We start from the raw sequence: 26730 nt of genomic DNA, 5'->3' as shown, positions 1-26730 counted from the left end.
TGTGTGAAATACGGTGACTTATTCTGGAGTTACTACACTGGGTAGGTGGACTTGCTCATAGTCTTCCAGCCTTTCTTAATTCTCCCAAGGATGGTATATAACTAGTACTACTCTAGATACATAGGACAGAAGTTAATCTGTTACATACAATAGATATTTTAGACCGGGAGGGCTCAGTTCTTTCCCACAGACCTGGTAAGAAAGGTTTTAGGGAAAGAAAAAAACTAAGAATGATGTTTCAGTGTTTGGTCTGAGCAACGTAGTGACGGGTGGTGTCATTAATTGAGACACAAATCAAATAAGGAAGAAGCAGGTGTGGGGATTGTTGTGCCATAGGGGCAGGAAGTCGGGAATTCTTTTTTAAACATATTAGGTTTGAGATGTCTGCTAGATACTCTAGTAAATATCTCATAGGCAGTTGAGTGCTACATAAGTCTGAAGGATGTGGGGTTAAAGCTGGATATAAACAGTTGGAAGTCAACAGTATCAGATGTTGTTTAAAGCCAGGGATCAAGTATGAAGGGAATTTAAATGGAGAAATTTTGGTTCTGGGCACTTAAATATTTAAAGGCCTGGTAATGAAGGGGAAGCCAGCAAAGGAAATTGAAAAGAGCAATCATTAAGGGCAGAGAAAAACTAGAAGAAATGAAATCTCAAAAAAAATTTTAAATGCATTCCAAAACAGTGGAGTGGTTGTATCATTGAGAGGTGTCAAAATGAAGGGCGGGTGACCCTTTTAAGAACCATTTCCATGGAGGGGTATAGCAGAAGTGAATGAGGTGAGAAAGCAGAGCATGTCTGCGCAGCTCCTTCAAGAACTGTCACAATAAATTGGGTGGTCCCTGGAGGGGTTGTGGAGTCAGGAAAGAGTTTGTTATCTGTGTGTTGTTTTCTTTCATTTTCTTAAACATATATGCTTTTCTTACCTGGGTTTTTTTGGTGGTAAATATACATAACATAAAATTTACCATTTTAACTATTTTTAACTGTACAATTCAGTGGCATTAAGTACATTCACACTGTTGTGCAACCATCATCACTATTCACCTCCAGAACTTTTTCATCATCCCAAACTGAAATTCTATATCCTTCGAACAGTAACTGGCCATTCCCCCTTTCCCCTACCCTCTGGTAACTACTATTATACTTTCTGTTTCTATAAACTTGACTATTCTAGATATCTCATATAAGTGGAATCATACAATATTTGTCTTTTTGTGTCTGACTTATTTCACTTTAGCATAATTTCTTCAGGGTTCATCCATATTGTATCAAGTGTCAGAAATTCATTTCTTTTTCAGGCCAAGTAATATTCCCTTGTATGTATGTATATACTACATTATGTTTATCCATTCATCTGTTGATGGACATTTGGGTTGTTTCCACTTTTTGGCTGTCATGAATAATGCAGCTATGAACACGTGTGTGCAAATATCTGTTCAAGTCTCTGCTTTCAATTTTTTTGGGTATATACCTAGAGTGGGATTGCTGGTTCATATGCTAATTGTGTTTAATTAAAAAAAATTTTTTTTTAAATCATGGTAAATTTTACCACATTTTGTTAAACAAAATTTACCATCTTCACCTTTTTAAGTGTACCTATCAATGGCATTAAGTACATGCACGTTGTTGTGCCAGCAACACCACCATCCACCCACAGAACTTTTTTTTATCTTGCAAAACTGAATCTCTATACCTATTAAATGGTAGCTCTCCCTTCTTCCTCCCCCCATCTCCTGGCAGCAACCATTTGGCTTTCTGTCTGTATGAATTTGATTACTCTGGGTACCTCATATAAGTGAAAACATAGAGTATTGGCCCTTTTGTGGTTGGCTTATTTCACTTAGCATAAGCTTCTCAGGGTTCATCCATGTCGTACCATTCAGTGCAAATATCTGTTCAAGAATAGATATTTCTTGAACAGATACAAGGAATATCTTGTGGAATGCTGATATTCTTTTCCTTTTTATGGCTGCATAATATTCCACTGTGTGTGTATATACTCATTTGTTTACCCATTCATCTTTTGATGGATACTTGGGTTGACCATGTATATGAGGATTTATTTCTGGGCTCTCCATATGTGTGTTTATTAAAATGGGATATATTAATGCTTGGTACTGATGGCAATAATACAGTAGAGATGAATAGGAAAGGGGATAATGGCCAGATACATAGGACTCTCTTAAATAAAGATGACAATATAATAGAAAAATGAGTAAAGGTTATGATTAGGTTGTTAACATAAGTAGAACTACAAAAAGGCAGTAAATGTATGAAAAGATACTCAATCATATCTAGTTGTCAAGGAAATGAAAATTTAAAACCAAAAGAAATAATGCTTTTTGGATGGACTTTTGCAAAAAGTTTTTGTTACATATTTCTGCAGATACTTCCCCTGTTGTCACTTGTTTTTGTTTTCTGCTAAATGTGAAGTTTTAAATTTTTAAATTTCAAGATCTATTAATAGTATTCATGGTTTGGGGATTTAATGTTTTTATTTGGAAGGCCTTTTCAACTCCAAGTTTATAAAAACAACACTTATTTTCTTGGTTCTATTTTTGTTTTTTAACTTTTTTACATTTAGGTCATTATTCCATATATAATTTGTTTTTTCCATGATGGTGTGTGAGGTAAGTTCAGTGATCCAACCCCCTGCCCAACCCACCCACCCAAACGAAACATGTTTTTTGAAGAATCTACTCTGTTCAACAATATGGAACTCATCCTTTATATTATAGACCAAATTGCCGTATTTACATAGTTCTGTTTTTAAATTCATTCATAGAGGTTGAACCAGGTGAAATTGCCAATATGAGACTTTTTGTTTGTTTGTTTCTGGCCACACCACTCGGCTTGCAGGATTTTAGTTCCCCGACCAGGGATCGAACCTGTGCCCCCTGCAATGGAAGCACAGAGTCCTAACCACTGGACTGCCAGGGAATTCCCAAGAAGCCATTTTCTTTCTTTCTTTCTTTCTTCTTAATATTTATTTATTTATTTTTGGCTGTGTCGGGTCTTAGTTGCGGCGTGCGGGATCTTTCGTTGCGGCACACGGGCTCTTAGTTGCGGGCTTCTCTATAGTTGTGGCACGCGGGCTCCAGAGTGCATGGGCTCTGTAGTGCACGCGGGCTTAGTTGCCCCTCAGCACGTGGGATCCTAGTTCCCCGACCAGGTATCGAACCCGCGTCCCCTGCGTTGGAAGGCGGATTCTTAACCACTGGACCACCAGGGAAGTCCCATGAGACTTTTTTTTAACATATAAAAACAGCAATTTGATATTGTTCAACCAGATATTTGTTGTGTTGTCTACCAGACCCACACTCTTTTTTAACCATTGTAGTTTTATAGTTGTAATACTGTGATATGTTTGCCTTCTTTTTTAAAATATTTTATTGGGGTAATTTACAATATTGTGTTTCTGCTGTACGGCGAAGTGAACCTGTTATACAAATACATATAATCCACTCTTTTTTAGATTCTTTTCCCATATAGGCCATTACAGAGTATTGAGTAGAGTTCCCTGTACTATACAGTAGGTACTTGTTAGTTATTTATTTTATATGTAGTAGTGTGTATGTCTCAATCCCAGTCTTCCAATTTATCCAGCCCCACTAGCCAGTAACCATAAGTTTATTTTCTGCATCTGTAACTCTATTTCGGTTTTGTAGATAAGTTCATTTGTAGCCTATTTTTTAGATTCCACATATGAGCGACATCATACGATATTTGTCTTTCTCTGTCTGACTTACTTCATTCAGCATGAGAATCTCTAGGTCCATCCATGTTGCTGCAAATGACATTATTTTGTTCTTTTTTATGGCTGAGTAATATTTGACTGTATATATGTACCACATCTTCTTTATCCATTCCTCTGTTGATGGACATTTAGGTAGCTTCCATGTCGTGGCTATTGTAGGCTTCATTTTATTTTTGTTTTCAAAACGTCTTTGATGGCTCTTACATGTTTACTCTTCCAGAAATTAATTTTGACTGGAATTATGTTACATTTAATGCATTAATTAACATTTAATTTGAGGAATTGACATCTTTTCAGTACTAAAACTTTCAAATTTAGGAATGTGGTGTTTCCATTTATTCAAGTCGTCTGTTATGGACATATACTTCTTCAGAGTTTTAGTTTTCTTCATATAAGTTCTGCATGTGTCTTGTTATTAATTTCTAGGTATATTATAATTTAGGTTGCTGTTGTGATGGGATCTCTTTTTCCCCCCATAATATTTTCTAATTATTAGTTACTGACATATAGGAAGACTATTGGTTTTAATACGTATTCAACCCACTTAGTGAACTTTTTAAATTGTTAAGTTTTTTAGTCAATTATATTGAATTTTCTATGTAGACAATCATATCATCAGGAAATAGTCATAGTTTATCCACTCCTTTCTTGCTTATTTACTTTTCATATTGCATTTTCTGGGCTGGGACCTCAGAACAATGTTAACTAATAGCAATAATAGAATTTTTGTAATGTTTTCAACTCTATTTGGGAATTCCTTTAGTTTTTAATCTCATTAAGTTCAAATTTTGCTATATGTTTGAAAAGGTAGTTTTTGTCAAGTTGAAAAATATATCCTTCTATTCCTAACAACAATAATGGTTAACATTTACTATAATGGTTAACATTTACTAAGTGTTTATCATGTACCAGGTATCATTCTAACTATTCTGAGTCACATGTATTAACTCACTTAATCCCAACAACAATTCAAAGAGGCAAGTTATTTTTTTTATTTTTATTTTTTTAGCATTCATAAATATATGTGCATTTAATATAGGAGCAACTAAATATATAAAGCAAATATTAACAGACATAAAGGGAGAAATTGACAGTAATACAATAATAGTAGGATACTTGAATATACCACTTACATCAGTAGACAGATCAACCAAACAGAATATTAATAAGGAAACAGTGGCCTTAAATGACACATTACACCAGATGGTCTTAATAGATATCTGTAGAACATTCTATCGAATAAACAAACAAAAAACCCCAGCAGAATACACATTCTTTTCAAGTGCACATGGAATTTTCCAGGATAAATAACATGTTGGGCCACAAAACAAGTCTCAATAAATTTAGAAAATTGAAATTATTTATATTAAACAACTTTTCCAACCACAACAGTATGAAACTAGAAATCAATTACGGGCACAGGCTGTGCTTGCATTAACAGCATCCTGAGCAACAAGACATGTAGGAAAACTGATAGTGACTGGTATTAAGATGCTGTCACTCCTGTCCTTTCTGTGGTTACAGGACATGTGATTGGCAGCTGAGGTAAGCACATTCCAGTCACAAGGTGAGCTGTACTGTATTTCATTCAGCAACTGCTGAGAGGCCAAGAAGTAGGAATTCCTCTAGGGCAATCCCTGGAAACAGCTATGGAAGTAAAGGAGTGCTACAGTTATGTCTGCCCAGATTTAGTAAAAGAATTTAACAAGTATGACACAGAGGGGCCAAGTAGATTAAACAGTATACTAGAATCAAGGCAATCTCAAAGAAAGAATTTTCCATTGACGTTGGTTACAACAGATCCTTGGAACCTGAAATCTTTTTTGATCCAGAATTTGCTAATTTAGAATTTACCTACCTAACAAGTAGTAAATGAAGTAATTCAGCATTATCTTATTGGTGTCAGAGTTCTCTGAGGCAAGTTATTTTTATCCCCAATTTACAGATAAGGAAACTGAGGCACAGGGCATTAAAGGGTCCTAGAGTTTCACAGTGGTAATTGCAGAGCTAAGAACTTGAACCTTAAAGCCTGTGGCTTTCACCATTACACCAAACTACCTCTTTTCCTACTGTGAATGAAAAAATGTTGCGTGCCATATCAGTAAACAAAGGATGTTGCAGCTGCCTGAGGAAATTCAGAATGGGAAAGTAGTCCTGAGGGAATTCAGGATGAGAAAGAAAGGAATGATTTCAATGAGCCCAGACTCTTGCATCTTCCCATATGTAGAAAAGTGCTAATTCATTAACTTGAGATATCTGTGGGATTTTTTGTTTTTTTGATATTTTGTAACTAACTGTAATCTTTTGATGTGCCAACTACCTGGTCTTTGTTGAAAAAACCCATATATATCCTGGCTTCTCCGTTGCCTCTTTGGAACAGTCCCTCAGAACTATTCTGAGAGGCTGCCTCCCGGGCTTGAAGTCCTCAGAAACTCCGCCAAGTAAAACATAATTCTCAACTTTTAGGGTGTGCATTTTTTTCAGTCAACACTACTTACTAAGAGTTTTTTTAAGTCAAGAAGTTGTATAGAATTATATCAACTGCTTTTTTATTGTCAGTCAAAATAATCATTATTTTGCCCTGTTACTTTGTGAACACAGAGAATTATATTATTTATCTAATACTGACCATTCTTGAAATTCTAGAATGAGTCTTTCTACTTGGTTTTGGTTTGTAGTTTTTTAATATACCATTGACCCTTGAACAACATGGGTTTGAACTGTGTGGGTCCTCCTATCCACACATTTTTTTCAATAAATCTGCAGTTGGCTGAGTCTTTGGATGCTGAACCACTGATAAGGAGGGCCGACTCTAAAAGTTATACCTGGATTTTTGACTGCGTGGAGGGTTGGCGCCTCTAATCCCCTATTTTTCAAGGGTTAACTGTACTGGCTGTTTTTAGTTTGCTAATACTTAGGATTTTTTTTTTTTTTGGCTGCGCGGCATACGGGATCTTAGTTCCGCCTACCAGGGATCGAACCTGCACCCCCTGCAGTGGAAGTGTGGAGTCTTAACCACTGGACTGCCAGGGAGGTCCCAGCTAATACTTAGGATTCTTGACTATGTAGTCAATAAGTAAAATTGAGCTATAGTTTCATTATACTATCCTTAACACATCTGAGTTCCAAATTTATACCAATCTCATAGAATAAATTCAGAAGCTTTTGTCCTTTTCTATGCTGTAAAATTATTTTAACATGTTATCTGCTTGTTAAAAGTGTAATGAAACTCATCCATAAAACTATCTAGCGGTTCTTTCAGGGATAAAACTTTAACAGCCTTTTTCATTTCTGTGTGTTTATTGGTCTCATATTTCTGCTGCTTCTTAAATCAGTTTTCATAATTAATTTAACTAGAAAATTAATTTTATTAGATAAATGTATTGGTATAAAGTCATTTATTCTGTTCCCTTAAATTTTAGAAACTTCCTCTGCATATGGGATATTAACTTTTTCAGTTATATCATTGCTTATTTGTGTTTTCTTTTTTCCCTTGATTTGACTTGCTAGAGGCTTGTCCATTTTATTCATGTCTTCAAAGACCTAGTTCTTAGATTTATTTCATCTACTGTCTTCTTTTTATTATGTTAATTTCTGCCTTTGTTTCTGTTAATGCATCTCTTCTTCATTTTTTTCCCTTAACCAGTAGTTTATGTATACTTTGCAGTGGAGAAATTGGTCATAATTTTTTCTCACAGCACCTTTTTTCCCCAGATGTACAATTAAGCAGTTTTTAGTATATTTACAAAATTGTGTGACAGTCACCATTATCTAAGTCTAGGACATTTTCATCCCTCCTCTTGTTACCGAACTTAAGTTCGGCTGCTTGCTGCTGCAAAGCCAATAATTTGAGAGGCAAGTGTCAGTAGAAGGGAAAGGTGCTTTAGTCAGAAAAGCCGACAGTCTGGGGGGACAGTAGACTTGTGTCCAGAGGCCAACTGCGAAGATCGTGCTTAGCCATGACAGTTTTTAAGGGGAAAAATGGGGTGTGGGGTTGGGGGGGAACCTCAGTGAATCATCGAGGCAGGAGGTTGGGTTCTGCATCATTCTCCAGTCTGTGTGCACATTGGCTGACTCTCCCTTCAGATGTTATCTTGCCCAAGTGATCCCAAGCAGGATTGCTTAGGGGGGCTGTTGGGAGTAGAAAGCTAGTCATTTTTTTTAACTGCTAAATTCTTCGTTCTTCTTTTTTTCTAGGAAAAGAATCAACAAGGCATGGTGTGCATTCAGGAGAGCAAAAGTCAAGAGTTGGGTTAAATTGCCTAGTGATCTCTTTCCTATAATTAGGTTCTTTTAAGGTTAGAGGGGAACAGAAACGGGCAAACAGGAAAGGGGCAAAAGAGCTGCTTTCACTCTTCCCGTAAACTCCATACCCATGAGCTGTTATTCCCCATCTTCCCCTTCCCCCTATCCCCCTGGTAACTGCTAATCTATTTTGTCTATATGGATTTGCTTCTGGACTTTTCATATAAATGGAATCACACAATACGAAGCCTTTTGTATCTGGCTTCTCTGGCTTAGCATAATGTGTTCAAGGGCCATCTGTAATGTAGCATGTATTATTTCATTCCTTTTTATGGCTGAATGATACTTCATTGTATGTGGGTACCACTTTTTGTTTGATCTACTCATCAGTTGATGAAGACTTGGATTTTTTTCCCCACTTTTTGGCTATTATGAATAATGATGCTATGAACATTCATGTACAGTTTTTTGTGGGGACATATGTTTTTATTTAAGTATATGCTTAGGAGTGGAATTGGTGGATTATATGAGAACTGTTTAACTTTTTGAGGCACAGCCATACTGTTTCCAAAGCAGCTGCACCATTTCACATTCTTCAACAGTATATAGGGTTCCAGTTCCTCCATATCCTTGTCAACACTTGTTATTGTTCATCTTTTCTTTTTCTTTGCCCATTGAATTATCTTGGCCTCCTTGTCAAAAATTAATTGACCATAAATGTAAGAGTTTATTTCTGGACTCTCAGTTCTGTTCCATTGGTCTATACTTCTGTCTTTACACCAGTACCACAATCTTGAATACTATAGTTTTATGGCAAGTTGTGAAATCATAAGTGTGAGTCCTCCATACAAGAGTGTTTTGGGGTATTCTGGATCTTTTGCATTTTTCTGTGAATTTTAGGATCAGCTTGTCAATTTCTGCAAAAAAAAAAAAAAAAAAGACAGTTGGAATTTTTATAGGGATTGTGTTGAATCTGTATTGTAGATCAAGTTTGGGAGTATTGCCATGTTAACAATATTAAGTCTTCCAGTTAATGACCACAGAATATTTTTCCTTTTTTCTTTATTTTCTTTCAAAAATATACAGGTCTTAACATTTCTTTGTTAAATTTTTCCCTAAGTATTTTATTCTATTTGATGCTATTGTAAATGGAATTGTTTTCTTAATTTCATTCTCGGATTGTTCTTTGCTGGTGTATAAAAAGTCAGTTGATTGTTGATCTTATATCCTACTACCTTGTTGAACCTGTTTATTACCTTTTAATGCATTGCTTCTGCTTTCTTTTTATTTCTTTTTATCATTTTTCCATCTCCTTGAGTTTATGCATGTTAGGCCATTTAGTTTCAGTTTTTTCTAATTCTTTTTTTTTTTAAGAAACTACTCTTTATTTTAGACAACTTCATAAAATCATTTTCACACGTCCCCACTTCTTAACCTTTCATCCTCTTAGTTGAAAAGTCTTGAGAGAGGTGAAAGAAAAATCACAGAGGGTAAACTTTGCAGCAGTAACAAAGTGCTTCCCCCAAGTATAGCTAACCGTTTCCACAAACTGGCATTCTGCAGAACAGTCTTCCAAAAAGTGTTGCTAGGTTTTCATGGGCTAAGGGAGTGGGGGCTAAGACGTCCATGCTCAGATAGTGTGGGAAACCATAGATTAAGATTAGTGTTCTGTACTGTAACAGGAATTCTCAGAGTCCTTAATATTCTAAGGTGGGTTGATCTTCAAGAGGAGAAAAGGGATATGGAATACTCCCTAAGCTTTTTGAGCAAACAGTCTTTTTTTTTCACAGAACACAGCAGAAGCAGTTTGAAGTGCGCAGTAATCTCAAATTTTTGAGACGGAAGTTAGAAAGCCTGATCTCTTCACATTTTTCCTCCCATTCTTTGCTAATGCCAGCAATAGAGTGACTCTAGAATCCAGACCACTAGTCATATTTAGAAAGGACAGGTTCATCAAGGATGGAATGGAAAGAACCAACTACCTTCTCCTTTTTCATTTTACATTTTTCTTTAAACCTCCCCCTCCCCGTCTAAGTTAAGCAATACGTACACTTCCTCCCTTAAGCAATTGTTGGGTGCTATTTCCCTCCTTTTGTGACAGAGCAACTAATTCATCACTACCTGAGGAGACAAAAAAAAGTGCTACCAAGGCAAGATGGTGGGCTGCCGGAATTTGTCTAATAATAGCTAAGACACCACAGAAAGCAGCACACTCAAAGAGAGGAGGACAGCCTCAAGAAATAATGTGGACATATCATCCAAGCAATACTTTTCCAAGCACTGGTCAAATCTCCACCAGCACAACTGAGAAAGCATTTATGTGAATACCTCAGGCCTGGGTACTGGCCTCTTGGTTTGAGATGTGGCTAGATTTTCCTGAGAAAGGCATCTGCCTTAGACTCTATCTCATTGGTTTAGTTTGTTCAGTCTCTTCTAGACCTGGGCACAGTTCTGCCACTGACCTGCAGCAAACTCCTAATTCCTAAAACAGTCTGACCACATCAAAGGGTTGTAAAACAATCTCCATGGTTATTAGCTAATTAAACTTGCATTCAACACCATATGCTGATAGGATGAGGCAAAGTATAAGATTCCAATCTTGGATCTTTCCAAGCAGGGCATGTTAGATGGTGACGAGAGAAGGATTAGTTGCTAGCTGGATCTGAGCTCAGGCTTGGGCATGGAGGGAACTGGTTTGGAAGTGTGAGGGGTTCCCTGAGCTCTGGTGCAAACTACAAGGGTTTCACTCAAGGAAGGGTATGATGTGGGCATAAAACCATGCTTCAGACAGTTGAAGATGGTCCCCTTCGAGAGCCAGGAACACCAGCTGTCCTGCGTTGTCCATTGCCTTTAGCCCCAGGCAGTCCTGTGTGTACAGGGTGCTCTCCTGTAAGGGAATGGTTTCCTTGGCTTGGCCACTTCTGTAAAATCCAAACCACTCAGAATCCACGGGGTCCACAATGGAATCATTGAGGAATTTCACCACCACAAACTTCTTCAGGGCCATCAGGTTTTTCTTGTAGGACTCATTGACACCTCTCTCCTGATTAATATCTGCCAAGAAGATGCTGTGGTTGCTATGTCCTCCTTTATGGGGTCGTGCCAATATTCTGCTTGCACCAGGCATTCTTGTAAAGCTTTATTGTAAGCTCCAGCATTCAGTGTTTTCCTGATCAAGTCACAGATGTGAGAGCTCTCTCCTGGGCACTGAGAGAGTTCAAAAACACCTTGACGTTGTCCCCCAACTGAGATGAGATTGATCATAGGAGGTGATGAGCATCTCTGAGCCACTGCCCTCAGAAATTGGCCTCCCTGGGAGAATCCCATAGCATTGTAGCCTTGCTGCAATTTAGGATCCTTAGCAAGAATCTGACACACCATTTTTACTTGGGAGTTAACATTCAAAAAAAAGCTGTTCTCCACATCCTGTACCAGGATCTTCCCAATCTGTAAAGATAAGACGTAAATTCCAGGTATTTTCTTCTCGACCATTTGTTTAATAGTGCCCGTGCTTAAGGGATTACAACAGCTGTCTCCCATCCCATGCCAGATCACCAGGGGCAGTGGAGCCGGCAGGTCGAGATGCCCCAGCGCCAGGGAAGTGCAGGACCCCAGCAGGAAAGCGAGAGCCCTAATTAATTCATTTTAAGGCTATACATTTTCCTCTAATTACTGTTTTAGCCACAAACATCTTGAAGTATTATAATTGTGGCTTGTTTCTAATTCAGCGTTCATTTCTTTTTAATCCAATAATGTTCTACAGTTTCCAAGTGTTTTGGTGGTTATTGTTCTGTTGTTAATACTTAGTTTAAAGTGAGACTAGAGTTCATGTCTGGTATGATTCTTCTTTTGGAGTTCACTGATAATTTTCTACTTTTGTAAGTTGAGGCTGTTCCACAAGCAGCAAAATAGGAATACCTTTGGCATAAAACCCCAAATAAACCAGTTGGGACCAGAGTGTTCTGTTTATTTTTGGACACAGTAGATGGGAATACCTCTCATGGATGATAAGATTAAATCTTTCTCTGACTGCCTAGGTAATAAGTTTTGTGCTATTTTATCATAATCAGAAATGTTTTAAAATGTCTTTACAGCCACAAATAAGAAGAGTAATTCACCCAAACCAGCTCGGTCCAGTATAGCAGGTAGTCTGTCACTTCGAAGAGCAGTAGACTCTGGGGAAAATAGCCGTTCAAAGGGAGACTGTCAAACTCTGTCTGAAGGTAAGTTTGGAGAGTTCAGAATGTGATTTTGGTGGGTAGATGTCTGTTACTCGAAATTGATCTTATGGTATAGCTTTAGACCTCTAAAGGCACCAAAAATGCTGAAACTCAGTTTGAAAGTTCCTTGATCACGCAGAACAGACCCGTCAGTAAGGAAGTGCAGCCATTAGGCTCCATATTCTGGAGCCCTGAATTTTAAATAGCTGGCATCAAAAAGACTAGGATATATTTTAAAATTGTTTTTGAGTTTTCCTGCAATTTAAAAATATATGTATAGTGAGATCTCCTAATGTGGAAACTAGAGAGAGAACTTTTTGTTTGTTTGCCTTCTTTCTGAATATCCCCTTCGTTTTTTGTAGGCTCCCCAGGAAGCTCTCAGTCTGGGAGCAGGCACAGTTCTCCCCGAGCCTTGACACATGGCAGTATTGGTGACATTCTGCCAAAATCTGAAGACCGGCAGTGTCAAGCTTTGGATTCAGATGCTGTTGTGGTTGCAGTTTTCAGTGGCTTACCTACTATTGAAAAAAGGAGAAAAATGGTCACCTTGGGGTAAATTAAGTTCTTTTGTTTATGTAATGGAATAATAGCTAATAGTTTTGTTTGGCACTTTAGGTCTACAATGTAATGAACATAATAAATTTCTAGTTTGTTAATTTTTTAGCAGACAGTTTATTTGTTGTATTAAAATGTAACTTTTAAAGCATCAGAGACCTTACTTTTTTCTTTCTTAACAGAATGAGATAGTACCAGAAGTTCAGTTTAAATACATTAGAGCTCATTTTCAGTGAAGTTGGGATAATAATGTTATATAACCTTGGGTGACCTCTGCCTTGTGAGATATTTGGGTCAACTTTTTTTTCCATCTGTCCCATATTTTTCAAAGACATTTGTGCTATGCTATATTATGTCCCATAGGTCTTTTACATGAATTTTGTATAGAACAAAGCACTTCTGGCGATTTTATTTTAAAACTGCTTTTCTGCTTTCATCTCACCTTTTTTTTCCCTTTTATGAAAGTGTCCTCAAAACACATAGTTGGAGTTTCCCAAAAGGATATATATATATGGTCATCAGTACCTTTATCTCTCTCCCAGGAAACATAACCTCAAATCCCAGTCATGTCACCCAGTCGACATTGTCACTTAAACTTCCATCCATTTAAAAGAGAGTGATTATGGAATGTATTGTCTGTGAATGTGCTAGGTGAGCCATTAATATCCATCTGCTGATCTATTATACAGATATTAAATACATTTCTAATTTTAAACAATGGAATAATTCTGCCTTGGAGGCTTTGAAAAGAACTTTGAATTAAATTTAGAGAAAGATTAATATCCCTTAAGTTTACTTAATTGTATAGAGTTTTAAGATCTGGATAATTACCAAATCTAATAGGACAACTGGTGGCTTTGTTTTCTGTTTTAGCTCAAGTTTAAGCAGTGGAAGGGCATTATAATCATTGGAGATTGTCTTGTCCTCCCCATCTCCTAGCCTGGTTTTATACATGTTCCTTTCAAGATGAAGCTGCAACTAGTTTTTATATTTTTTCAAGGAGATTTATGTCTGCCTTTAGTCATAAAGATTAAATATGTACGAATGTGCACTTTTTTCTAGATTGTAAAATCCTGTATAAATGTGTAAAAGCTCATAGCTATAACCCTCATTTTACAGTTAATTATACTGCCAACCTGGGTCATGTGGTGTTTTCCAGCTTGTGTTTTTTTTTTCCTTGCCTGATTTAAGGTAGTGTAAGCAAAAATTTTAAATGCTAGTAATAAATGGTTCAAAAATGGTAGTTAAAAAAAAAGAATATTAAGTTAAAATTTCCCCATCTTTGTCTCCCATCTGCTTTGTTTTCCAGCCTTCTGCCCACACACATTCCTGCTGTTTTTAATTTTTTGTATATGCTGTCTTCTCAGCTTTCTTGCATATTTAAGCAATATTTAAGTGACCATATAGCTTTTTTTTTTTTTTTTTTTAAGATTTTTAGAAATTTCATGTAATGTCTGAAACATTTATATTAACATATTTCCATACATATTTCCAAACAAATACAAATATAAGATTTTTAGAAATTTCATGTAATGTCTGAAACATTTATATTACCATATAGCTTTTTTAATACAAAAGGTGCACCTTGTTTTCTCACTCAGTATACCTCAAAAGTCTTTCCACATTGGTGAGAACATGTTATTAAGGACTTCTATTTATATTTATTTTTAAATTGGAATTCTTATTGAGATAATTGTAGATTCACATGCAGTTATAAGAAAGAATAGAGAGAGCCTGTGTACCTTATCCAGTTTCCCCTAATTATAACATTTTGCAAAATGCTGATATATTATCACAACCAGGATGTTGACATTGATGCAATCTACCACTTTATAACCTTTCATTGTGAGTCTTCTAGTGAGTCTTTTAAAAGTTAAAACTTGAAATTTAGTATTAAACACCAGTGCCCTTATACCCTACTTAGTTTGCTCAGTTTCTGGACAGGAAAAAAATCTAGATTATTGTATCAGTGACTAGTTATACAAAAATATCAGGTTATTTTCTCCCTCTTTGAGGACTAGTGTTAAAGGAGGTCGTCTGGAAGGAATGCAAATGACTGATTTGGAAAATAATTCCGAAACTGGGGAATTACAACCTATACTACCTGAAGGAGCTTCAGTTGCCCCAGAGGAAGGTAAGGAATGATAAAGTCATAGTTGGCGGGAGGTGGAATAATAATCTTTTTTTGGTGGTGGTCGGGAGTGGTTGGTTTAATAAAACAGTTACTGAGATGTTATCTACTATCTGAGATGCTTGATCTGAAAACAGCATTCGTTGTGCTACTGAGTTTGATTTACTAGGACATTATGCACAACGGAAGGCAAAATGGATAATTGACTACATAAAAGGACATCTTACTAGAACAGGCATTTACAGGGGGAAAGTCTGCAGATACTTCATTTGCTCATTCCTTAAATGTGTTATGCTACCTACATGATAGGCATTGAAGTTTTGCTAGATATGAAAAGATTAAATTGGATACGTTCAGTGTCTTACGGGAAAAACATGCCCCAAAACAACTAATTAGAATATTAAATGTTAAGTACCTCGTCTTTTAAAGTCAGTCTTGATTAATGTTTGTAGATTACTTTGCTCTTTTAGAAGGATTCCAAACTTTAACCATTTAAAAAATCCTTTATGGTAACTGACTTCTACTCTGCCAGTTCATTCTCAGTTACATTTCTAGTATTTGTCTACATGTTCTTCCAGGTCCATTATTCTTTATCTGAAAGCGTAGAAGACTTTTTTGTAATTTTGAGTTAACAGAAGGTGCTTGAAACAAGGCTATGTGTGTTGCCCTTACTTGTCCTTTATATGTTAGCAGAAAAGCGTGTCAACTTTATTAATGATATTTGACACTGAGATTTTTCATTTCTTAGTGAAACTCTGCCACCTACCACCTCTGCACTTATTTGAATTTCAACGATTGATGAATTGTAGCTCAAAGCATATATAAAAGGTGCCAGCATCTACCTCTGGCTGCTCTGTGAGTGTGTGTGGGTGGTGGCATTTTCAGGTTTTTCAGTTAAGAACACTAAACATTTTGGTCTTCCATCTTAGTTGGTGCTCCTCTGGTGGGCAGCATTATTTCAGTAGAAATTAAATGGAAAGGATTTTTAAAGTGAAGTGTTGATTGTTAAAACAACAGGAAAAATATATTATGATTGATCTCTATAGAAAGGACCTATAGGGATTAGCTAGTAGGGATTAGCTAGTTTCCATGTATTTATACATACCGGTTATAGATTGTAGTGGCTTAAATTGTTATAGCATGTGCTGGAATTATAGTCTCCTTCTATTTATGCACCATTTGTGAAATGCTTCTAATTTGCCTGGCATTGTTTTGATGCTGGTGATAAAGTAATTCCTGAACCTACTGTTTAGTTCAGGGTTTCTCTACCTTGGTGCCATTGACATTTTGGGCCAGGTGATTATTTGTATTAGGGGCCTGTGCTGTGCATTGTAGAATGTTTAGCAGCATTCTTGGTTTTTAACCACTAGGTGCCAGTAGTACCTCCTCTGAATTACAGTAACCAAAAATGTCTTAAGACATTGCCAAATGTCCCCTGGGAGGCAAAATCATCCCCAGTTGAGAACCACTGGTTGAGTTGAAAACTCAAACCAGGGGTGACAACTCCTTAAGAATCACTTGCCAGAGTGGGTCATAGTTACAAATGGGAGCAAGTTGTTCTCAAGTATGCTGGGTATGTGTTGGTGGTGGTGGGAATGGAGGAGGGAGAGCAATTGAAAACCAAAAAACAGGTGTTAGAGACCAGTTAATAGCCAATTATAATATGGAATGATGAGTGCTGTGATGGGGTATATAGGGAGCTCAACTAACAGGTATGTAATAATAAAAATAATAGATAACATTTGCAAGCCCTCATTAGGTATTAAGACTGCTAAAGACTTTACCAGTATTCCGTTTTCTCAGTACAGACCTACATGGTTACTTTATTATCTTGATTTTACAGGTGAGTAGGCTGAGGCCTAGAGATGTAACTTACCTTACTCAAAGTCGCAGAGCCAGTGCCCTTAACTGTCACCTCTCTACTAACCTAGTCCACACTTGGAAAGATCATCCTAAGGGATGAGTATGAGTTAGTATGAGTTGTGAAGACTGGTGAAAGATGACGCCAGAGTGGAGGCAGAGGTCAGATCATGAGGAATTATACTGTATGTCTAGCTAGAATTTGGACTTTGTCCTTTGAATGGAATATAAGCAAGGAGTGAAATGATAAAATTATGTTTTAAAATTCCTACTCTAGCTGAGTTGGGGACTGGGAATGGGGTGTGGAACTCTGGGGACAGGAAGACTGGTAAAAGAAGCATGTTAAATTCAACTTGGACTTTTAAATTTCAACCTTCATCTCATAAATTCACATTTTCTCCTCAGTTTTTCTATGTAAATAGCTAGTTAGCACCAAAAAACCCCATACATTTTGACATTAGTTCCATTTCTTTTTTTAAAGCTAATCATTAACAGCTTATCCTAAACTGGAGAAAGGCATTTGCTTGGCCACATTTAGGATCTGCTCTGCACTTTCAAGTCTTTGAATCTGAGATTTAGTGCTGTCAGTGTTACTCAGTAACACATTTTTTCTTATGTAAGGAGCGTTGTAGTGATGGAAAGCACCTAGAACTCAATAAGAAAAGTTACTGTAAACATGCAAATCAGTAGTGCCAGGAAAGTCCACTATTGCAATTTGTTGGTATCTAAACAGCTTATTTACCACTAGAGTCCCAGGATAGGCAGTGAGGAGACTAATTGATAAGGCTGGAAGAGGGGAATAGGTAAACTAGAGGAGCTCTGTGCCTTTTGAAATTTGCTTTGTGAGAGGAGAATGGGGCCTTACTTACTGCTGTGGGTATATTCTGTCATCAGCAGGAGCCAGTTCTCAAGAAAACCTTTATTTTTCGCACCGGTAAGCCTTGGTGAAAAGTTGAGTTGGGTTGTCTTACATCTGTGCTTAGGAATAACGAGCCTCTTTATTCTTAAGCAGAATTCCTAAAAGAAAATTTTCTGTGGTAGGTCACTGTAAATTGATCTCTCTCTCCTCTCCTCCTCCTCCCTCCCTACTGCCAGGCTGTTTGAAGAAACTTTAAAATTTTTTTTAAAGTTTCCAGTTTTAAAGTTTAAAGTTTTTAAAACTTTAAAATTCTTTGTGTTACTAGTTGGGAATTTGGGACAACTAAAGTGGTCTCTTAAATGTTCCTGAGAGTCAATAAAAAGTGACTTTTCTTAGACTTGACAGTCATCAGCAGGCCTTTTTCTTTCTAACTGGGATCATATGGGACAACCTTGTGTTAATCTCCTAGTTAATGGCTGGATTGCAAAAATCTTGATTTCCTCCTCACAACCCCCCTCCCCCAATACAGAATTCCTTAGGTAGACTGGTCTCTTCCTTGTTCTATCTAAAACTGGAGACTATGCGATTGAGTTCTGCTGAATTAGCACAGTCCTTTTCAAATAAGTCAGGGGTGTCACCCATCCCAGGGAAAGCCATGGCATGCCTACTGCAAACCTTACTGGCACCCTATCTAAGAGTAATACACAAGTCTGATGCTCCAGCATTGCTGATCCCTTTTGGTATATCAATGAAGACATTAAGTTACAAAAACCCAATCAGCTGGTTTAAGCAATAGGAAGATTTACTGTCTTGTATTAACAAGAAGTCTCACCTAACTCTGGTAGGGCAGTTTCAAGGTTGGAAAATTTAGCTGCTTAATGTCATCAAGAACTCATTTCCTCCCACCAACCCCATCCCCCCATCTTTTGCTCTGCCATTCTAAGTGAGTTGGCTTAGCTCCCCTCAGGATGGCAAGGTGGTTGCTGCAGCTCCAAACTTTATATGGAGTCAGAAGAACATTCTGGGAGTAGGGGAGGGTTATTTCACTTTATATGTCTCTGTTTATCAATGTTTATCAATGAGAGCACATCTCAATCAGTAGTGGGAAAAAAAGGAAACTTGGCAAAGTCTAAACATTTGGTTCCCCTCCCTCATCCATTCCACGTGGCTACTTGGAGAAGGGAAGACAGCTGAACAATATTGAGGTTCTGCTGGAAAGGAGGAAGGCAAGTGAAGCATTAGTGTTTGGTCTACCAGGTGGTTAATGTATTTTCCAAGCAGCTGAAGTTTGAGCACCCCTGAATAAAGGCGTTATTAACTCAAAAGTTAGCTTTGGACTACTGAGCGTATAGTGGATACTCACAAAATATGGTAGGTGATTGATATATAAATACCCTATTTCACATTTTACTTTAAGATGCAGGGTTGATTTGGGGGTTTTTTCCCCCACATGAACATCTCTGAAGCATCTGCCATTTAATGGTATCTTACAATAATTATCATTGACAGCCAGTTTTGTGAAAACTTGTTGACACCTTCTGGTGAGATTAAGAAAGGTCCTGTATTCAAATTTCTTATAGTTGGTGAAATATCACTAGTTTGCCTTTAACCTTTACTTAATGCAGTGGGTGGACATTGCAATGTATGGGGCAAGGCACATAGCAAATAGCTTGTGACCTGTTGCTTGACAGTAGCTACTTTCATTTCCAAAAAAATGAAAGTATTTGACCTTACGTTGTGTTTACTTGCTCTCACTGATGTCAGTGGGTTGTACAGGACCTGGTGACCCCATAGGTCAACTATTAAGCTAGAGGTCAAGAGACCAATTTGTTTTTCTCATTACATTCACAGAGCTAGGGAACTTCAGATCTTAGGACTTGATAAAAAACCAAGTAGTGTTTTCATGCAGGAATTTGTTTCCAACACTTCTTGGGAAATAACATGTTTTTCTGAATCCTAAGAAAAGTACGTCAAGGAATCAAAAAACTGGAAAAAATTATTCTAGTTCTCCCGTTAGAGTTAATCTTAACAGTCAACACAGAAACATGGGGACTTCCTGGCGGTCCAGTGGTTAAGACTCCACACTTCCACTGCATGGGGCACAGGTTCAGTCCCTGGTCGGGGAACTAAGATCCCACATACTGCATGACGTGGCCAAAAAATGAATTAAAAAAAAACAAAACAGAAAAAACACAGAAAATGACTGCTTTGGAAGAATCCACTAATGGCAAGTTGAAAGTATAAACTGGAAATGCTGGTACCTAGAATCAAAGGTTAAGATCAATGGGAGCACCTTGAAAAGAAGCAATTGCAGTCAAATCAGTCCTGGCTATAGCTGTTGCCGTTTTATAAGTACGTGTTCATGGCCCTGTCTGCTGCTGTGTAAATATTCATGAGTCTATACTATACAGGAATCCTGTGAGTGGTGCTCCAGGAAACAGGAAGTTTCAAAAGCAAAAGAATTCCTCATATTGGCATTTTTAAAAATAGATTTATTTATTTTTGGCTACGTTGGGTCTTCATTGCAGCGCACGGGCTTTCTCTAGTTGTGGTGAGCGGGGACTACTCTTCGTGCACGTGCTTCTCATTGCGGTGGCTTCTCTTGTTGCGGAGCACGGACTCTAGGCGCACAGGCTTCAGTAGTTGCGGCTCGCGGGCTCTAGAGCGCAGGCTCAGTAGTTGTGGCGCATGGGCTTAGTTGCTCCGCGGCATGTGGGATCTTCCCGGACCAGGGCTCGAACCCGTGTCCCCTGCATTGGCAGGCGGATTCTTAACCACTGCGCCACCAGGGAAGTCCCCATATTGGCATTTTTGATGTGATTCCATGTAGTGCTATAAACCTTACTAAGAGTTCTAAGTGTACATTATTCAACTATTACCCAGTAATGTTCACAGCATTTTCCATTATTTGAATATTCACTGTAGGCTACAGTTCTTGTAAATACTACAAACCAAAAATTTTAAAAGATAAATAAATTTATTAGAGTTTGAAAAATATTGTAAGTGTTTAAAGAATAACTTGAGATTTGGGGAATTCCTGAGAATTCCAATTCCTCGTTTGTGAATCCTGGAGGTTAATATATGTCAGGAGTTCAGAAACACTAGTACCAAGAGGTCAAATTTGTGCCTAGAATTTCAGTAACTCACGTGGGTTTTAGGGTTTTCAGCAGCAGTTCCATGAAGGGCCAGAAGGTGGAGGTGGTGCTTCATGCAAGTAGCTTGGTTATTCTCTAAACAGTGAGTATCACTCTTGACTCTTGAGAGCAGGAAAGCTTTTTCCTTTGCTTAGGAAGGAAATTTCAGAAACGTCCACACATCCAGCCTATCTTCAAAATATTTCAGGGAGAAATAGTACTACACAAACTCTTATTGAAAACAGAAGAGGAGGAATTCACCAGTAAAGCCATCTGGGGCTACAGTTTTCTTTGTTGATCTTTTTTTTTCCCCCCTTACAATTTATTTATTTATTTATTTTTGGCTGCGTTGGGTCTTCCTTGCTGCGAGCGGGCTTTCTCTCTAGTTGTGGCCAGCGGAGGCTACTCTTCGTTGCGGTGCACGGGCTTCTCATTGCAGTGGCTTCTTTTGTTGCAGAGCACGGGTTCTAGGCGCGTGGGCTTCCGTAGTTGTGGCTTGCGGGCTCTAGAGCGCAGGCTCAGTAGTTGTGGCGCACGGGCTTAGTTGCTCCGCGGCATGTGGGATGTTCCCGGACCAGGGCACGAACCTGTCCCCTGCGTTGGCAGGCCGATTCTTAACCACTGCGCCACCTGGGAAGTCCCAGGGAAGTCCCTGTTCATAGTTTTTTAAGCTACAAATTCTGTTTCTTTAATACTTAAAATACCTATTCAGGTTATCTATTTTTACCTGAATGAATTTTGGTAGTTTGTGTCTATCAAAGAATTTGTCCATTTCATCAGTGTTCTTGATTTCAAAAGCATAAAGTTTTTTATACTGTTCCCTTATTACCCTTTTAATGTCTGTAGAATCTCTAGTGATGTTCCCTCTTTTATTCCTTTTTTTTGCTCTTTTGTCTTGGTCTGCCTAGAAGCTTTTCAGTTTTATTGACCTTTTCAAGCAACTATCTTGTTTCAATGATTTCTTTTTCTTTTGTTTTCCTGCTAATTTAATTTCTGTTCTTTATTTCCTTTTACCCAAGTTTATTTACTCTTTTTTTTTTCTAGTTTCTTAAAGTAAATGCTTAGACCATTACTTTGAGGCCTTTTTCTCTTCTATAATATAAGCATTTGATGCTGTAACTTTATCTTTTAAGCACTGCTATAGCCACATCCCCAAACTTTTGATATGTTGTACTTTTATTTCCATTCAATTCAGAATGTTTTTCATTAATTATGGAAAATTCTTGGCCATTTTCTCTTAATATATTGTCTCTCCTTTGCTGTCTTTATGTCTGTCTAGTTGACACAGTTTGAACCATTCCTTTTTTATCCCTGTGTTTCTTATAATGGCAATCTCATTGTTCTTTAAAACTCTGGTTAATTTTCTCAGTTCTGTCTTTAAGTTTTTCAACCTTGCCTAAATTCATCTATTAATAGTTTAATTTTAATAACTATATCTGAAAAGTCTAGTAATTTAAAAATATCCTTTTCTTTTCCACATTAAACAGACTTTTGTACTCTCAGTTTATTTTATTTTGTGAAAAAATTTGTGGTATTGTCCTGTGTTGTATATCTGCTGACTCTTACTTCAAGTAGATTGTCTTGTTTGTAAATTTTGATTGGAACATAACTTTTTGAGACTTTTTCTACCCCTTGTGAGAATCATCCCCCCCCCCCCGCCCCGCCCCGCCACTATAATTGTTGTGACCTGGATTGTGGAAGCTTCCCACCAGAGAGGTCTTTTAAATATGTTTCAAGACTATTCATGAGCATTTTTATATCTGCTTTAGTCTGTGTTAGATAATTTCAGCATTATCTCTGTCATCTCAGCACTGATGTTCGTTCTTGTCTTTACCTGGTTTTTCATACGGTGAAGCTGTTTTGGATTGTATCCTGGACATTTTTAATATGATTTTATGAGACTCTGGGTCTTGTTTAAATCTGCCAATCTGTTGGTACTTCTAATTCTTGTCTACACCAATATGCCTGTCCCTATTTGCTTTTCAGAATCCTCAAATAGCCACTTCATGCATTCTGTCCAGGTTTTATAGCTGCATCCAGTGGGAAAGATGGGGTGGAATGTGCTTGCTTCATCTTACCTAGAACCTTCCCTCTAGAGGAATAAATTGCTTTATTCGGATAAAGCAATTTTAAATTGCTTTATTCGGATCACACTAGCTCCTGACCAGTTTTTATGTTACTTTCCTAAGATTTGAACCTCAACCTTAATCCCAAACTTAAATTATGCACACAGGCCTTAGTTTGAATTCTGAAGTGAGCTGAGTCCAGAAACAAGACAAAATTCCCTGCTGTCTTCCTGTGACAGTAGACAGAATTATTTAGTTTATTCTTTCAGTAAAAGTTTTAGCTTTTGGCAGGGAGTGCAGTTTTAGTCTCACTTTCAACTCCCTTTCTATGGTGGATCCAAAGTTTTTTTTTCCTATCCCCAACAGAGTATTAAAGACTTTCGTATCAAGCTCTCTGGGGCAACTGCATCTACCCCACTAGTTTTCCTTATCCTTTTTGTCTCTATACCTGTGGATTTCCGTTCTTTCTTTTAAATATAGCTGTTCATTAAAATTTTTAAGTTTATATTTTATCTAGCATTTATAAGGGTTTGTAGCAGAAAGATTTTCAGATTTTCTTGATCACTGTCTTGTTGAAACAGAAGTACTTTCTGTACTATAAAAATTCTATAGAACTTTACTTTTAAAAACCTACTCATATGCAAAAAAAACAAAATTGGAGGCCCAAATGGGATAGTAACTCATTTATTGCTAAAATTACTGGAATTTTTTTATATACACAGCTAGATATAAGTGTAAATGTGTATTTGTAATTATGAGTGTTTATATTTATATATGTTTTAGGCTAGAAACTGTCGAATCAGGATTAAAAGAGCTGTTATCTCTTATGACTCTTTAGGGGGAAAAAAAAAACCTATGTTTGCCTTGGAAAAAGTGTTCTCAGTATAATGAAATTAATACTGGCTTCAAATTACAACTTTTCAGGTACTGTGGAAAGGGCAGTTTTAATTTTTGAGAACAAAAATAAATACTGCTCTAAATAACTAAAGAGAACTTAGGTTTGTGTGGTTACTTTTTTCTTTGTTTTGTTTGCTTGGTATCTTCTGTTTTCTTGGCATTCACTGTAAAATTCACTAGGAATCTCAATTTAGGATAGGGAGATTGCCTTTTTCTTGCAGTGGTTTCTTGTCAGAAACACGTTCTCCCCTTCTCTCCCGCCAGGAATGAGTAGCGACAGTGATATTGAATGTGACACTGAGAACGAGGAGCAGGAAGAGCACACCAGCCTGGGCAGATTTAGCGACGCTTTCATGGCACAGCCCCCAGATGAAGGTGCAACACGTGATATCATTTCACGGGGATTAATAAAACCATCTCTTCTGCTGCTGCTGCTGCTTCCTTTGCTTCTCTTTCTGCTTCTGCTTCTTCTGCTTTGCTGCTTCTGCTTCTTTTTCTTTTTTAAATTATTGTCATTTGTGAGACGACATTCTGTGGGGTAAACTAAATGGTGAGTACTGAAAACATTTGGTAGGTAGTATTTGCCTGGTCAGACACCACCTGATGCGTGCTGCTTACGGGGTGGAGCAAGTGTTGGCAACCTGCTTTGGTACAGCCTATGACCTGAGAATGGAAAAAGAAAACAAGCCAAACAAAAAAGAATTTTCAACGGAGACCATTTGTGGCCTGCAGTGCCTAAATATTTACTGTCTGCTCCTTTATAGAAAATGTTGCCAGTCCCTGGGGAGGTTTCAGATTTTTTTTTTTTTTTTTTTTTTCTTTTCAGAGATATTTGTAGCCTAGCTAATAAGGTAGCTTTTTTAAAGATAACTCTTTCTGACTTCTTAGAAATGCATGCTGATTATGGAATCATTGATTTTATTACCACTTCCTCCTAAAAAAGTCTTAGGAAAAAACTCACTGAGAGAAACCCATTGTTAGTAGTTTTGTTTTGTTTTATTTTAGGTATACAGCATAATGATTTGATATATGTATACATTGCAAAATGATCACCACAATAAGTTTAACATCCATCACCCATTGTTAATATTTTATCCAGAGACCTTAATGGTCAATCTGAGCATTCCTCTATAAGAGTTCCTGGAATAACAACATTGTCAGGCTTATGTTAATTGTCAGCTTTATATTTTACATATTTCCCTGATATTCTAGTGTCTTTTTTAGTACAGATTCAGTCATTTGATGATTTTTTAAGTATTAAGGTACTCTTAGCAATATTCTCTGTTTATAAAAGAAGCAGCCAAATTTCAGGCAAGTTATTTTGAGTGCTGATGAGTTTTTGTAGTGATATTTGCATGTGCAGTTTAATTGGCTTGGAAACACATTTTATATTTACGAAATCAGTCTTTAGAGTGTACATCGTCTTCGCTTCCTAGTCCCTTCTTTAACTGCTCCCATAGTGTCCCAAGGACGACAAAGTCAGGCAGTGCCTTTCATCTTCTAATTGTGGGTGTCTATTACACATTTTGTTTTTTTCTCCTTTATTTTCCCTTTGAGTTTGCTTACACTTGACTCAGATCAAAAATTCTCTAAAAATAGAGATTTGTTCACAACCCAGCACATCTTTATCACTTAAATAACACACTTGGTAAGATCGTTTAGAGATAAGGAAAAGAAAATACTGGTCTTTTAAAAATGTTAACTCTTTTTTTTTTCTCCTAGATACACATTCCAGTTTTCCTGATGGTGAACAAATAGGCCCTGAAGATCTCAGCTTCAATACTGATGAAAACAGTGGAAGGTAATTTTCAAATCAAGAAAACTGACTTGCAAGCTACCTTGACCCTGAATTTTGCTGTAGTTGGTGCTCAAATTTATCAACAGTCAGATAATCAGATTTGGTCTTCTTTTTTTCATCATCTCTACTTGAAATAGTAATTCTGAAACTTTAGAAAGTAGCACAATTCTAGTGTAAGACATTAGTACACAGGAAAAAGTTGTGTGGGAAGAACTCTGTGTAATGTAATGAAATAACAGTGTAGCCTCAATTAATTTAGTAAATAGTATATTCATAAAAGGCAGTTTGTCTACTATAACAGAAGGGCAATTAACTGCCAGGAAACGTACCTGGAGACAGTGCATGCACTCAGTAACCTGCTCAGCATCGGTGCTCTTCTGTCTTGGCTAGACACTCAGTTGCGTTTAAATGACCACCTTTATATTTTGGGTTTTAATTATAGTTTATAGTTTCACTAGTGCCTGTAGATTAGTGAGCAGAAATATTACTAATGTGTACATTCTTCCCTGTAGACACTTTATGTGGATAACTGAAGTAACACTAGACTGAATCAATCTCCTCTTTGGAATATGTTGACTGACTGAGGTTAATTTATTTATCTTTTCTTGTTTGTTCAAGTGCAGGCACACTGATTAATGACACCTAAGCTTTCTTTTGTGTGACTTTTACAAATGTAATTTTAAATGAATTAAGTTAATATGGATTGGTTATGTTCCTGGTCGTATGAACACATGTAAGAACATTTAAAATTATTTCGTTTTTTCTGCTTCTTACTAAACAATTATAATGTAACGAGTATTTTAAAACCCTGTTTTCTCCTTTATTTTCATTAGTTGGACATTGATTTCAGTGTCAATACATTTAAAGATTCCTACATATTGTACTGTGGCTTACATGAAACTGTGGTATAAAGTTTACTTTCATACTCAGAATTAGTCCAAAATAATTGCCAAACTTTATCATTGTGCTCTTGCATTTGTTTTTGAGCTGCTATACTATTTGTGAAAATTACACTGAAAGTTGACTAAGAGACTATTGAAAAAGCATGGATATATACACGTGAGAGGCATCTCATCTGCTTATTTTTTACTTAATGAATATTGTTCCCTTTTCCATGTCTAGCGTCTTGCCGAATGCTGTGATTCATGGTTTGCTTTTGTTCAAAACAGTTTGCACTTTTTGTTAATAAAATGATGCTGAGAAAA

General features: G+C 37.1%; 2 protein-coding genes across 5 annotated transcripts in view; one reads left to right on the top strand and one right to left on the bottom strand.

Annotated features, from left to right (window-relative positions):
* Positions 1 to 26730, top strand: part of TRIM37 (tripartite motif containing 37) — a 118790-nt gene extending 92060 nt beyond the window's left edge. For 3 of the 4 annotated variants that reach the window (XM_036836472.1, XM_036836469.1, XM_036836471.1), the window contains 6 exons: positions 12100 to 12228; positions 12588 to 12777; positions 14796 to 14914; positions 23992 to 24102; positions 25450 to 25528; positions 26038 to 26730. In XM_036836472.1, coding sequence (XP_036692367.1) covers positions 12100 to 12228; positions 12588 to 12777; positions 14796 to 14914; positions 23992 to 24102; positions 25450 to 25528; positions 26038 to 26074 — 665 coding nt within the window. In that variant the 3' untranslated portion in view covers positions 26075 to 26730. The remainder of the gene's footprint in view (positions 1 to 12099; positions 12229 to 12587; positions 12778 to 14795; positions 14915 to 23991; positions 24103 to 25449; positions 25529 to 26037) is intronic. The other variant, XM_036836470.1, reaches the window with a different exon arrangement.
* Positions 10118 to 11740, bottom strand: LOC118886587 (palmitoyl-protein thioesterase 1-like). Its single transcript, XM_036836564.1, is given in 3 exon segments — positions 10118 to 11083; positions 11086 to 11636; positions 11679 to 11740. Coding segments are annotated over 3 exon segments (948 nt in total). The 3' UTR covers positions 10118 to 10748.

Source organism: Balaenoptera musculus, chromosome 20, assembly GCF_009873245.2.
Source record: "Balaenoptera musculus isolate JJ_BM4_2016_0621 chromosome 20, mBalMus1.pri.v3, whole genome shotgun sequence".
Taxonomy (NCBI): domain Eukaryota; kingdom Metazoa; phylum Chordata; class Mammalia; order Artiodactyla; family Balaenopteridae; genus Balaenoptera; species Balaenoptera musculus.
The sequence above is the reverse complement of the archived record's forward strand: the minus strand, read 5'-3'. Positions and strand labels throughout refer to the sequence as shown.